This window comes from Mus caroli, chromosome 16 (genome assembly GCF_900094665.2).
Source record: "Mus caroli chromosome 16, CAROLI_EIJ_v1.1, whole genome shotgun sequence".
Lineage (NCBI taxonomy): Eukaryota > Metazoa > Chordata > Mammalia > Rodentia > Muridae > Mus > Mus caroli.
This window is the reverse complement of record NC_034585.1, coordinates 41,169,750-41,183,116: the sequence shown is the minus strand read 5'-3', so window position 1 is coordinate 41,183,116 and position 13,367 is coordinate 41,169,750. Positions and strand designations below refer to the sequence as shown.

Below are 13,367 nucleotides of genomic sequence, written 5' to 3'. Positions count from 1 at the left end.
CAAATTCCAGATGGGTAAAACCGTGAAGGATCCTATGAAAAGCCATAGCTCCCTTTACATACCGACAAAGCCACTGTGTGGAAGAATTAGCTTCATTCCTGTGACTCCAGAGGGCAAAACTAGTGCAAGCGAGTGAGCGGGGGAAGGCAAATTCCAGCTGAGAATATGAATTATCTTTTTAATAAGGAGATGTTAGACCGCAAAAGAACATGTAGCCCTGTGACGGAGCTGATCACCAGGTCTCATAAGGTTTGTGACGGCTTTTCCTCTCAAAGCCTACTCCAAACTGGTTACTGTAGCAAGCCTCAAAGGCCTTCAGAAATTTCAAGTTTATTAAATTTCACTAAACGTTGGGGGAACTTGCATAAACATTCTCAATGCTACACTTTCAAGTCATCCCAATTCCAGCTCATAACCTTGTATTGTGTACACCGCCCACCACCACCCCCCCCCAAAAAAAAAACGTCAGGCTTAGCAGGTGGAGTCACAGCTCTTGGAAGACTGAGGAAGAAAGATTCTGAGCTCACGGTCGGTCTGGAGACCCTACCTCAATAAACTAAAATTCAATTAAAATGACCAACAACAATTTAAAAAAAAGCAATGTAGAATCCTGAAAATTCTTCCAGACTCTGAAAGAAAATATTGCCGAGTTAAACAGCACAAAAGGCTGGGGTGGAAAGAAATGCTATCTGCCTAAATCTGGTCTCTCAAACTTCCGGAAGCAGTCTTCAAGCCGAGCTGGGGACTGTTCTCTTGACCGTATCTATATTTTGTAACTGTACATATTTACATACTTGCACATATGGCAAGGGAGCGATGACGTGAGTCTCTCCTTGGAGAACAAGAGTAATAAGGAACTAAGCCAGGTGTCCGAGAAGGGCTACTGTTCGAGCAGGGCGAATAGCCAGAGAGCGACATTTCACACCTGCGAGAGAGTCTTGCTGGAAGCCACTGTAAAATCGAATTGGTGCATCCTCTTTTGCTTTCTTTCTATTCGCCTGCCTGCAGCTAGAGTGCACTTTCGTTTGACGTGCACCTGATTTCCTCCTTGGTAGCTGGTCACACCGATTCTTCCAGACTAGCGGCTACCTCTCTGAGGGGTTTGTCGTTGGTGGTTTGAGGTTGAGAGGGAAGAGATCAGTGAAAAAAAAAAAATCTTTCTGGGTGAGTGGAAGGTTTTCAGCGATGAGAAAGGGAAGACTTAAAAAGTCGAAGGGAAAAGCAGCCCTCCCTTGTCCCCACGTCTCCTGTTGCCCCCACTCCACACGCGTGACCTCCTTTGGAGACCCCAGGTGGCACATCAGTATTTGATCTGCTCGCTCCCCTCCAGCGCGCTGCCGGCGTTGGGCCACACACCACCCAGCTGCTGAAGCCCGCACTCAGCGCCACAAGCAGCTTCAGAAGGACCATCTCCGTGCTCGCCCCCTCCTTGGGCTGCTTGTGTTTCGGGGACCCTGGGGCGAGGCGAGGTGAGGTGCCCACCATGCTGGACTGCCTGCGCCTGGCGCTGCTCTGCGCGCTGCCCTGGCTCCTGCGGGCGGCGGTCCCTGGCCACCAGGAAGAGCCCCTCGCGAAATCGGCAGAGCTGCGCCGTGATCCCCGAGACCCCGCCAGGGGAGCGGATTTCGATCGCGTCTACAGCGGGGTGGTGAGCCTCAGCACCGAGAACATCTACTCCTTCAACCACACTAGCCATCCTGGCCAGGTAAGACGCTCTCTCCCTCGGCTGACCCCCCAACTTCCGAGATCGCCGAGCCCCCTAGGTACCTCCGGCTGCGCTGGGAATTGACCTCGGGAGACTTCAGGGACTAGGAAACCCTCTCCCTGCCTCTCTCCTGTAAGGCAATCGCTGCCTTGCCCCAGCCTTGGCAGCTGCTTTGGGCACCGCTCCGCTTCACCTCGTGCCCACCCCGGCCTGGTCGCTGCCATTCCTGGGCTTTGCAGAGGCGCGGGGACCCGCATCCTCTGCGGATCCTGGCTCAGGCTGGGCCTTTCTCCGGGAAGTCGGGATGGCTACGTTCGTGGGAGGAAGGAGGTGGGCGGGGGAGGACAAACCTGTTCCTAATCTCCTTATGGACCCTACTATTTCATGGCACTCCAGGAAGCAGAGGTGCTCAGAAATGGAAAGCACGTGAGAGTGAGCAGGGTTCTGCTATGGACCACACTGTGCGCTTGTTTTTCAAAAAGCCGAGTCAAAGACTTTGTAGCTGAGATGCTCAGGTGATCTGCCCAGGCTCTGATTATAAAGAAGGGTGGAAATGTGTGTGAAAGTTCTGTAGACAAGAGTTGTGGCGAGACAAGCAGGAATAATTATTTTAGCAACCAAACCTCTGACTTATCTGATTATATAATGTAAGACAGTACATATCACTCACATTTTCCTTCAAATAAAATAGCCTTTAAGAGGGGTGGCTCTCCAGTGTGCCTGCTTCTGTCTCTACTTCCCACATGAACGTGTTTATGCATCCCCCACTACCGTGCACCTTGGGGCGTTTCAGAACCGGTGGTTAGAATTCCTCTATACCTTCCCATCCCTGACTGTCTCATTCGGGGTCACAGCTGAAAAACTTCCTTCATTAAGCATGTCATTACTCTTTAGTGCGTTTCTGCTGTGTGAACTGAGAAAGTGCCCCAAGTTCTCCATCTCCCAGCTTGCATCAAATCCTATGGCATTGTCTCCATAGCAACACAGTCCACGCCCCGGCCAGACCTCTTGAAACCTGAGGTAGTGCCCTGGAGCACTGGGAGTTGCTGGATGCAAAGCCCTTCTATAGCATACAGAAGAGAGAGGGCAGTTTTTATTTTCATATCCTACACAAGGGACTCCTGACTTCCCTGTGTGGAATGCCCACTAGCTGGCCGATATCTTGCATATAAGATAGATTCCTACCCCCGTGGTTTTCTGGAACTAGATGAGAGTCTTGAAACGCCAGCTTCGTCCAAAATCAAATAGCATGTGCGAAGAAAATCATCACAGGCGTTGGTGCTTCTTACAGTTCTGCTGCAAGACAAATGCATCGCTTTACTTAGTTTTCTTTCTTTCTCTCTTCTTTCCTTTAAGGTTTATTTTGTTTTTATCTGTATGTATGAATGCCTGCATGTATGTATGTGTACCACATGCTTGTGTGATGCCCACAGCGGCCAGAAGAGGGCGCTAGAATTCCCAAGAATTCCCAGCAATTGTGAGCTGTGTGGTGGGAACTGAGTGGAGATCCTCTGAAAGAGTCCCGTGTGCTCTTTCACGTGGCTGACCCCTCCCCAAGCTTGCTTGCTGAGATAATTTTATTATTTAGACTAAGCTGGCCTCAAATGCATCATCCTCTTCCTCAGTGCTGAGATTACAGGCATGTTCAACCCCTTCAGGAAGACTAAAGGCTGGTTTGTTTGTTTTGGTTTTGTTTGTTTGTTATTGTTGGTTGGTTGGTTGGTTGGTTTGGTTTGGTTTGGCTTTGCTTCTGCCTTTCCCCCCTTAGAACTGTGAAAATCCCTCTACTGAACACAGGCGAGCTCTCCTGCTTAACTTTCCTTTGGACATCTGAGATATTGAGGGATATAGCTATATACATGTCCTCTGCAAACTGAATGAGAAGACAAAAAAAAAAAAAAAACCTAGAGAATAGTTAAGATGAAGTTAAATAAAGCAAATACATATTGGAAAAGTACTTCCTCTTGTCCTTTCTGTTTTGCATACATGTACATTAAAGTGCTCTTTGCTCATGAAACAATGGTGATCATTTCAAAACCAGCTATACATACACAGTAAAATAAAAGTCAACAACAGGAGCTGGAGACATGGTTCAGTGGTTAAGAGAACTAACTGCTTTTCGAGAGGTCCTGAGTTCAATTCCCAGCAACCACATGGTGGCTTACAACCATCTGTAATGGGATCTGATGCCCTCTTCTGGTGTGTCTGAAGAGAGTCACTTAAAAAAAAAAAGTTAACAGTAAGCAATGCTTCAAATTTTCACTAATATGTTACTAGTCCTAAAAAAAAAAAAAAAAAAATCAAAGTTGATAGGCATGGGCCTGACAGATTTAAAATATTTTAATGCCAATGTGCATTAATATATACCAGGGCATGTGTGTGTGTGTGTTTCTGAGACAGCATTTTAACAGTTGTATTAGAGAAAAGAACCTTTGACCTTTTTAGTCTGAGAGATTAAGCCCTCCCCCGTTCTTCTAGTCGCATCACTGTTGATTTCTCCAGACCAGCATTCTGTCCGATCAAACTATTACTCTGGGTTCCCACCCGTGGCCACCTCCCTTCTTGGTATGTTTTGCTGCAATAGCTCCTCCTTCAAACACCATGAACACAGTCTGCAGCAGACTTTTACTGACGGCTTGAAATAGCAAGTGGGATTACTGCACCACATAAGACAAGTGGTGGGGTACACCAGAAATCTGCAATACTGTACTAACTAGCGGTGCCCCAGGGAGGGCAGGAAGGATTTTTGAGAGGGTTGCTCTTTATTTCCAATTGTGATCTGACCAACTTCTTGGCCACCCCCTCTCCCCACAGTCCCAAATGCTGGCCACCACAAAATTTCATATTGCCCCACAAGTAAAGGCTGTTGAACCTCCATTTCCATCTCCGAACTGACTGAGGCTAAATACAGCTCAGCTCTGTGGTGTCTGGAGGAGGAGCTTGGCGAATGGTTTTCCCCTAACCTGAGCAGGGTGTGGGTAAAGCAAGACTCCCTCTAGTTTGGGGTCATTTCCCACTAACCCTCTTCAGTCAAGATTTTGGTTGGGGAAAAAAAGTGTCCAGTTTTTGTTTTTGAAGTTTTAAATCTTTTGCTCTTCTTTTCAATTCATTCTTATTTGTTTTTTTTTTTTTCTTTATCTTAAAGGAGAAATTTTGTATTAAATTTTGGCTTTGGGGAGGGGGAGGGGCAAGAGCTTTTGCCCTGGGCCTTTCAATCAGCCACTGCCTCTCCTTTAACCCATGGAATGGTCTCACCCGGCTACACTAGCTGAACTCAGCACCAGGAAACATCTGATATGCCTTGAGGCAGGGACTTGTGTAAATATAAAGTTGAGATTTAAAAAAAAAAAAAATCACTGAAAGGATGGACTGACCAGTTTAAAGACAAATAGTGGAAACCGTGGTCAAAGGTTCAGGTTCGGCAAGGTAGGATTCATTTCATTTCCCTAAGGAGGAAGTTGCCCAAGGCTCCCTTGATTGGAAGTTAGTTACACTGAGCAAACAGGGTCCAAAACCACAGGGCTCAGGCAACCAACAGGAAATCACCTTGCAGGAAAGTGACTAGGGAAATAGTGACTGGGACAAGGACACAAACACAAATCTACAAAGAACAGAGAACACCATCAGAAACCCTTACAAAAAACTGTAACTGCTGCCCTGTAGGCCTTCCGTCTTCCCTGATGGGGGCGGGGCAGAAGCCCACATTGGCCATAGCACTGAGATCTTTTTCAAAACATCCTTTTTGTTTCCTAAACTGGAGTGTGTATCTCTTTTTGTGATCTCTCCCTTAAAGGAGCATACAAAGTAATATGTTTCATGGTGTTGCTTTACAAACTTAACTTTGTTTGGGTCGATCCTTCTCCCTTCCTGATCCCCCATGTCCTGGCTGAACCCTTTAATCCCCAGGCCTCCTTTCCTACTTCTGTATGGTGTATTCTGTTATCCCACCTTCCTTACAATCTCCTTTTCTCTTTTATGGTCACAGACAAAAGAATGAAATGTGGTGAACAATCTCTGAAGGAAAAAAAAGCATTGTTCACCACGGGGCATTCTCTTGATGGTGTTCTGACACCTTTATACTTTCATGAACTATACATCCACATAAGTACACATATAAAAACTAAAATCTTGCACACACGTACGAAAAGATATTGCAGCTTTTGTCTTTCTAGGCCTGAGTTACTTTATTTACTGTAATAGTTTCCGGCTCCACCCATTTTTTGCAAGCTTCATAATTTCATTTTTCCTTACCTCTGAATAAAATGTCATTGTGTATATATGTGTTACATGTTCACTAGTGATTGTTCTGTTGATGAACGTCTACTCTGATTCCATTTCCTTATTGTGAGCAGAGCGTCTGTGACCATGGATGTGCAAGCATCTCTGCCTACAACATAGAGTTCTTTGGATATATTCCTGGGAGCAGTATAATTGGGCCCTATGATAGCTCTACTTATATTTTTTGGGAAGTCTCCATACTGCTATTTGTAATGGCTGCCCACTTTATAGTCACAGCAACAGTGAATAAGGGTTCCTCTCTCTCCTACTCTTTCCAGCCTTCTTGCTTTTCTGTTCTTAACAGCAATCATTCTGACTCAAGTGATACAGAATCTCAGCCTCTGTTCAGAATTGCATTTCTCTGATGGTTACAGACATTAAATAATTTGTTGGCCATTTTTGTTTCTTCTTTTGAGAAGTGTCTATTGGTTCATAACCCATTTATTGACTGGCAGGGGTCATTTTGTGTTTAAAATTTAAAACTCTTTGTATGTTCTCCATGCTAACACATCCCCTTTCGCAAGCTCTAGTATGGATGGCAAATATTTCCTTCTTTCGGTGGCTTCCCGTTACTCTTCTGATAGTTTCCTTTGCTGTAAAAAACCTTTTTTAAAAGTTTTCTTCTTTTTTTTTTGGTTTTCTGAGACAGGGTTTCTCTGTGTAGCCCTGGCTGTCTTGGAACTCACTCTGTAGACCAGGCTGGCCTCAAACTCAGAAATCCTCCTACCTCTGCCTCCCAAGTACTGGGATTAAAGGTGTGAGCCACCACTGCCCGGCAATACTTTTTCTAATATTAGTGGCCATAAGACATGTGGTTCATGTCTGGGCTTTCTACTATGTTCTATTGGTTGACATCTGTCTTTTTGTTTGAGCATTATGCTGTTTTTGGTCACCATGGCTCTGGAGTGTAATTTAAGATCAGATATTCTGATTTGGGTAAGATAGTAATTTTCACATAGTTACTTCTGCCGTTGTAGGGGCACAGGCTATCTACCTTATGCCCAGTGTCTTCCTCAATTTATTTTTTTCAGTTTCTTACTTTCTTGGATAGAAAGAATTTAGAAATGCTTTATTTTTTAATCAAATTTTTAAATTCTTTTTTGAAAAATGTATGTATTAGTATGTAATGTACATAATTGCCAACCCTCCCTTTACCCCTAGAACTACCCCCATGCATCCCTCACTTCCCCTCAAGTTCATTACCTCTTCTTTAATTATTATTGGGGTGTGTGTGTGTGTGTTTAGGGCTCAACCCTGGAGAAGACTAACTCTCCTTTTCTTAGCAGACATTCCTTATCTGTAGCTCTTCATCTAGAAGGAGGTCTTATAAGATTTCCTCTGTAGTGCCAAGGAAGTGTTCGTGTGCCCCGAAAGACAATTCAAGAGCCCATCAAACCAGGGTCTTTATTTGAGCTTGCTCAGGCTGAACTCACTGCTGCCCTGCAGGACGGTTCTGGTGGAAGAAATGCTTTGAATATTTATCAAGATAAGGTTTTACAGAAAGCAGCAAGTGAGGGGTGAGTGTTTCTAACCAGACAAGCATCTAATTGGGGAGCTACTGTGGCCTTTAGCATAATTGGCTGGTGCTGGAAGCCGAACCATAAACTTAATTTCTGATTTCTTCCTAATTGATGGTTTTTAGCAGAGGGTGAGCTTGTTGGGGGTTAACTTGCTAACTTGTGCTAACTTAGGTCAGGTTCTCTAAAATGAAATTTGAACCCAAAATTTGGTCTCTTACCTCCGTCCATGTTGTCATTGTGCTGGCCTTATTCAGGTGACTAAACTTCCGAGGTTGCATGGGTTCAGCTTCCTTGTCACCTATAGAAGACACCACCTCATGGGAGACATCATGATTCTTTGGGTCCTTCCTGCCCCTTTTCTCTGATGCCCCCTGGCCCTTAGGTACAGGAGTTGTGTTGTAGATAGATCAGTTAGTGTTGGGCATCTCATATAGTCAACTGGTTTGTGCATTTTGACCGGTTGTGGCTTTATGTGATGGCCTCCATCTGCTGGAAGAAGGAGCTTCTTTGATGAGGGGTGAGAACGACATTTGGCCGGTGTAAGGATAAATATTTATAATACAGTAAGACATGATACTGGTTTGGGAAAGTGGCAGTGGCAAGTTCTTCTCTAGGGTCCACGACCCCAGCAGGCACAGGTAGTTGTCTGTGTTTACTGCCTCAAGCATAATGATCTCCTATTGAGTGGCCCTGAAGTCCCATTAAATGCCATTGCTTACCCCAAGGCTTCCATACCACTGCTGTACCCTTGGAAACATCTTACCATGCTCATCATTAATTGTGGTGCATGGGCTTGACAGCTATGGTTCATGGGTAGAACTATTGATTCCTCTCTACCCCAGCAGCTTGTCTAACACCTTCTGGTGCCATAGAGCTATTCCATCTCAGGGAGATGGCTTCTAGGTCGGTTCCATCTGGATCCCTCCACGTCATGCATCCAAAGTATGTGATGTCGTCAGCATTAGAGTCTTACCTTCAAATTCTGGGAGGCAACTGAGGACAGCAGCAATAGCCTGTATTATCTGGGGAGTGTCTTCAAGGTCCCCGACCAAGAGCATGAAGAGAAGTTTCCCATACCAGGCACTGGGGTTTTGTTAGATAGTTCATCACTCTTGGGGTGGGGCATTACCAACTCAATAGTATAGCTTTATTAAAACTACATACAGTGCATCCATGTGTGCGTACATGCGTGTGTGTGTGTGTGTGTGTGTGTGTGTGTGTAGAGATCTTTCGCCTTATTTAGGTTTATTCATAGATATTTTTAAAGCTGTTGCAAATGGGATTTTTTTTTCCTAATTTTTCTCTGCAAGTTTGTTATGCATATAGAAAAGCTCCTGCTTTATTGTTGTTAATGATTTTGTATTCTTCGGCTTTACTGAAAATGTCCCAAAAGCTTCCTCTTTCTTTCTAAGTATAAAATCACACTGCATATTTCTATGGTAAACAGAGCTAATTTGAACTTTTTCTTCTATTGTGTACCCTTCTTTTTGTCTTCCTCTTCTCTGGACAAGACTTCAAGTACTACACTGAATAAGAGAAGAAACAGTGGCCATCTTTCTGTAGACCTATATTTTAAAGAAAATTTTCTTAGTTGTTTTCCAGTTTAGTGTAACTTTGCCCATTAATCTTTTAGTGCTATATATGGTATAACCTGTCCTCGGAGTTCCACACAGATGTCATCATACACATGAACCTCACTCATACAATCACACATATGTGCACGCACATGCATACACATGCACACACACACACAAGTTTTAAAGAAAAACATTTTTTAAATCCTTAATGTAATTTGGCATTTTTTTTTTCTTGTCATTATTCCCTAAACCATACAACATCACTTTTTAGTTAGCATTTGTATCCCATTGGCTAGTGTGAGTAATGTGATTTAAAGAATGCATTGGATGCGCATACACTGTAGAAAAACAGTGTGTGTGTGTTACATAGGGCACTCAAGCATCTGCAGGATTGGTATCCCTGGCTGTCTCTGTAACGATCACAAGGATGCTGACACACAATCAGAGCACACCTGGAAAGGGACTGAGAAGAGTTAAAACAGCTGCAGAGGCCTCAGCTCTCCCTTTTTTGTAAAGAGCCAGGACATGTGGGTTCACTGTGTACTGAGACCATGAGACCTCTTTTGCTGTCCTCACACAGCTTCCTTCTAAACAGGACCACTGCCTGCTGGAGGGAGGCATATCTCATTAACACATTATCTGGATGAACAGGCCTGCAGCAGCACATACCCTGGCAGATCTGGTGTCTGGGAAGGGCCCGTTTCCTAGCCTGCAGCATGGACAAAGGGTCGAGAGTGCAGAGTGGGGTGGGGTGGGGCAAGTCTCATGCAAAGCAAGGTCTCAAGGTGTTTTCTTATCAAGGCAACAATCTCATCCCCATGACCTCATTACTTCCCCGAAGACCCAATTTTAGACATCATTTGAGATGATTAGGATTCACCCTGCGAAGAATGGGGGTGAGGTGTGAGACACGAGCATTCAGTCTGTAGAAACCACCTCCAATATTTCTCTCTTTCACTGGGAAAATGACATCAGTTGGTCATGAGGGTCCCTGAGTGCTGAGATCGCTTCACATGTGGAGCTGATATTCTGGGGGAGGGCGGGGGAAGGGGCACAGCAGCCTGATTAAGTGCTGCATTGTGGAACGGACTCTGTAAGTTTGTGCTGTTACAAAGAGACATGGAGCTGGGGTGAACTGATATTTGAAGCACACACCAGATTTCAAAGGCCAGATAAAAACAGTATCAAATGTTTTGCTGATTTCTCTGTGTGCATTTAAACGGTACTATCTTTAGATACTTAAGATTGAGTTGTTTTGTAAAATTTATTCCACCTACCGGATTTTGCCTTTTCAACCTAGCTACTAGGGGATTTTTAAACAGGCATGTAGCTCATTTTATTTATTTATTTACTTACTTATTTACTTACTTACTTATTTATTCACTATACATCCCGATCGCAGCCCCCTCTCCTCCTAGTCTCCCCTCCCCCAGCTCCTCCCCCAGCCCCTCGCATAGCTCCTATTCTACTTCTATTGGACATCACTGCACCATGAACTACTACTATGTTTTAGAGAAACCCGACATCGCACAGACAGTTCAGTTGGAGCAAAGTGAGCTTTAAAGGGTCATGATAGGTAAGCAGAAAGAAGGGGAAAGGTGCTTTGGATCTAGACAAGAAACCTGATTTCTTCTCTGGCAAGACTCTTTATGGAGAGCTGTAGGCCTGTAACGAGCACTCTCTCTCCCTGGCTGTTTGATGAGCTTAAGCGGCCGCTTATAAAGAAAATGGGAGACAAATGCTTCGTTCTTCCCTTGTCAAATTCTAAGATAATGCATTGGTCCCCAGCTCCCTAGTGATGCACAGTTCCAGTTATTGATTTAAACATGTTTCATACATCTTAGGTCATTATTGCTTTTATTTTTACTTAAGGACAATAGTCTATTGGAAACTGAAGGCCAACTTGAACTGGCTTTGAATTAATTATTTTGACAGGTCTGTCTGTTTGTTGTTTTGACTTTTTTAAAAGATGAATTTATTTATTTTATGTCTATGAGTACATTGTAGCTGTCTTCAGACACACCAGAAGAAGGCATCAGGTTCCATTACAGATGGTTGTGAGCCACCATGTGGTTGCTGGGAATTGAGCTCAGGACCCCTGGAAGAGCAGTCAGTGCTCTTAACCACCGAGCCATCTCTCCAGCCCTATTGTTTTCATTTTTGAAAAGGGGTCTCATGTTGCCCGCTTTGAAATCACCATGTAGCCAAAAGTGACCTTGAACTACCAATCCTTCTGCCTCCACCTCCCAAGTGCTAGGATCTCTCTCTCTCCCTCTCTGTCACACACACACACACACAACACACACACACACACCATGACACCTGAGTGACCTCTTGCTTTCATAGAAGTTAATTCTGCTCTTAACCTGCCGTTGGGCATGCATTCAGGATGACCAGGATAGCAAGAGCGAGAAACCCTGCTCAGAGGCCACAGTACAAGGATTAGAGTCCCTTATTGCCAATAAAATCTGACCCTTTGGGTGGGCAGATCTAAGGAACGCTGTATATCTGGGGTTGATATCATTACTTCCCACTCAGAGTTGCAAACCTGAGGTTTCACCTGCTGTCAGGTATGGTCTACTCCCCTTTTCTTTCAGGCCCCAAATTCTACTTCTCAGCTAGATAAGCTTGGTCTCACATTCACTCTCTCCCACAGTGAGAAAGCATCTGCCTTAAATAGTGATGTTAATACTACCACAAACCGCCAGGCATGGTGGCGCATGCCTTTAGTCCCAGCACTTGGGAGGTAGAGGAAGGCAAATTTCTGAGTTCGAGGCCAGCCCTCTCTCCAGAGTGAGTTCCAGGACAGCCAGGGCTATACAGAAAAACCCTTTCTCAAAAAAAAAAAAAAAAAAAAAACAACAAAAAAAAAACCTACCATAAACCACAGGGCTACCAGGAAGAGCCTGGCTTGTTCCTGTGGTTCCTAGGGAACAAAGCATACTGCATCATCAGACCACCGAGCTGCTGTGCATAAGGTTAACATGGCCAGTTCTTCCGGTGAAGCAGTGCTATGCTTCATATGTGTTAGACTCCTTGGGTTTATTGTATGTCTGAATTCGAAGAATTGATTGATTGATTGATTGATTGATTTTGTCAGAATTTTCTTTGACCTGCAAAACACGCACCTGTGTGGGTTTACCCTTAGTCCTGTCCTCTGCGCACGGCTCCCTCTTCTCCTTTTCTATTGGGAGCCATGTATAAACTCAGGACCTCTCATAAACTTTTATTTCTTAATTAGACAATTATTTTGAGAACTTCATACATAAGACCTGTTTTTTAAAATATATCAAACTCCTCCCATGTCTTCCTATTCCTTTTCAATTTCCTGACCTCTTCTTCTTTAATTATTATACACACACACCACACACACCACTCACACACATACTACACACACACAAACACAACACACACACACACACACAACACACACACACAACACACACACACACACAACACACACATACACACACACACACACACACACACACACACACAACTGTTGCGTCCATTTGATGCTAGTTATGTGTATGTGTTGGGGATGACCACATAGAGTAAGATAACCTAGCAGGGAGCTTTTCCCTGAAGAATATCAATTTTCCCTTCCTCAGCAGCCACCAATTGCCTATAGATCTTCATCCAGGGACAAGGCCTTGTCAGATTTTCCCCAGTCGTGTTGGCGTGTCACCTGGTGTTGTCACTGTGCTGGTTTTGAGATTTCAGTGGTCTTTAAAGAATTACTAAAAGAAAAAAGATTATCACTGAGATAATAATCTTTGAGTCTCAACCTCCAGGTCAGATATTGAGTCCCAAGAACAAATCCCTAGGGACCACTCAAGCGAGTTATGCCTCGGTTTTGAATTTGCAGTTAAAGGAATCATTGGTTTTGGTTTGGTTTTACAAAATATAAATGTCTATTAGTGGTCTCTGAAATATGATAAACTTCATATTTTCTCTAGATTATAAGGCACCTGCTGTGATTTATGCATCTTTTAAATATTTCTCAGTGAAAATATTTTTTATTCACACCCAAGTCAAGACAGTAGATAACAAAGAATTGATGAATGTGGGAGGAAAAATGGGGACCGGTGTTTTTCTCCCTTTCACTACCTACAAAAACCCTCTTTGTTTTATAAAATCAAACAGATGCAAAGTTTACCGTTTTCTGACTTTCCCCCCAATTTAGAAAGTCTTTCTACTGCTTAGAAGTGGTTTTGTTTCCAACTGTTTCTCTCTCTCTCTTTCTCTCTCTGAGTGTGTGTGTGTGTGTGTGTGTGTGTGTGTGTG

The 13,367-nt window shown here is 44.0% G+C and overlaps 1 protein-coding gene across 3 annotated transcripts in view; it reads left to right on the top strand.

Annotated features, from left to right (window-relative positions):
* The first annotated feature begins 821 nt into the window (after positions 1-821).
* Sidt1 (SID1 transmembrane family member 1) overlaps positions 822-13,367 on the top strand; it is a 91,037-nt gene continuing 78,491 nt past the window's right edge. For 2 of the 3 annotated variants that reach the window (XR_003835155.1, XM_021184482.2), the window contains exon 1: positions 885-1,705. Coding sequence is in view for 2 of the 3 variants with exons in the window: in XM_021184482.2 (XP_021040141.1) it covers positions 1,484-1,705 (222 nt within the window). In the remaining variant the exon portion in view is untranslated. Of the gene's footprint in view, positions 1,706-13,367 lie in introns of all 3 variants that reach the window. The other variant, XM_021184481.1, reaches the window with a different exon arrangement.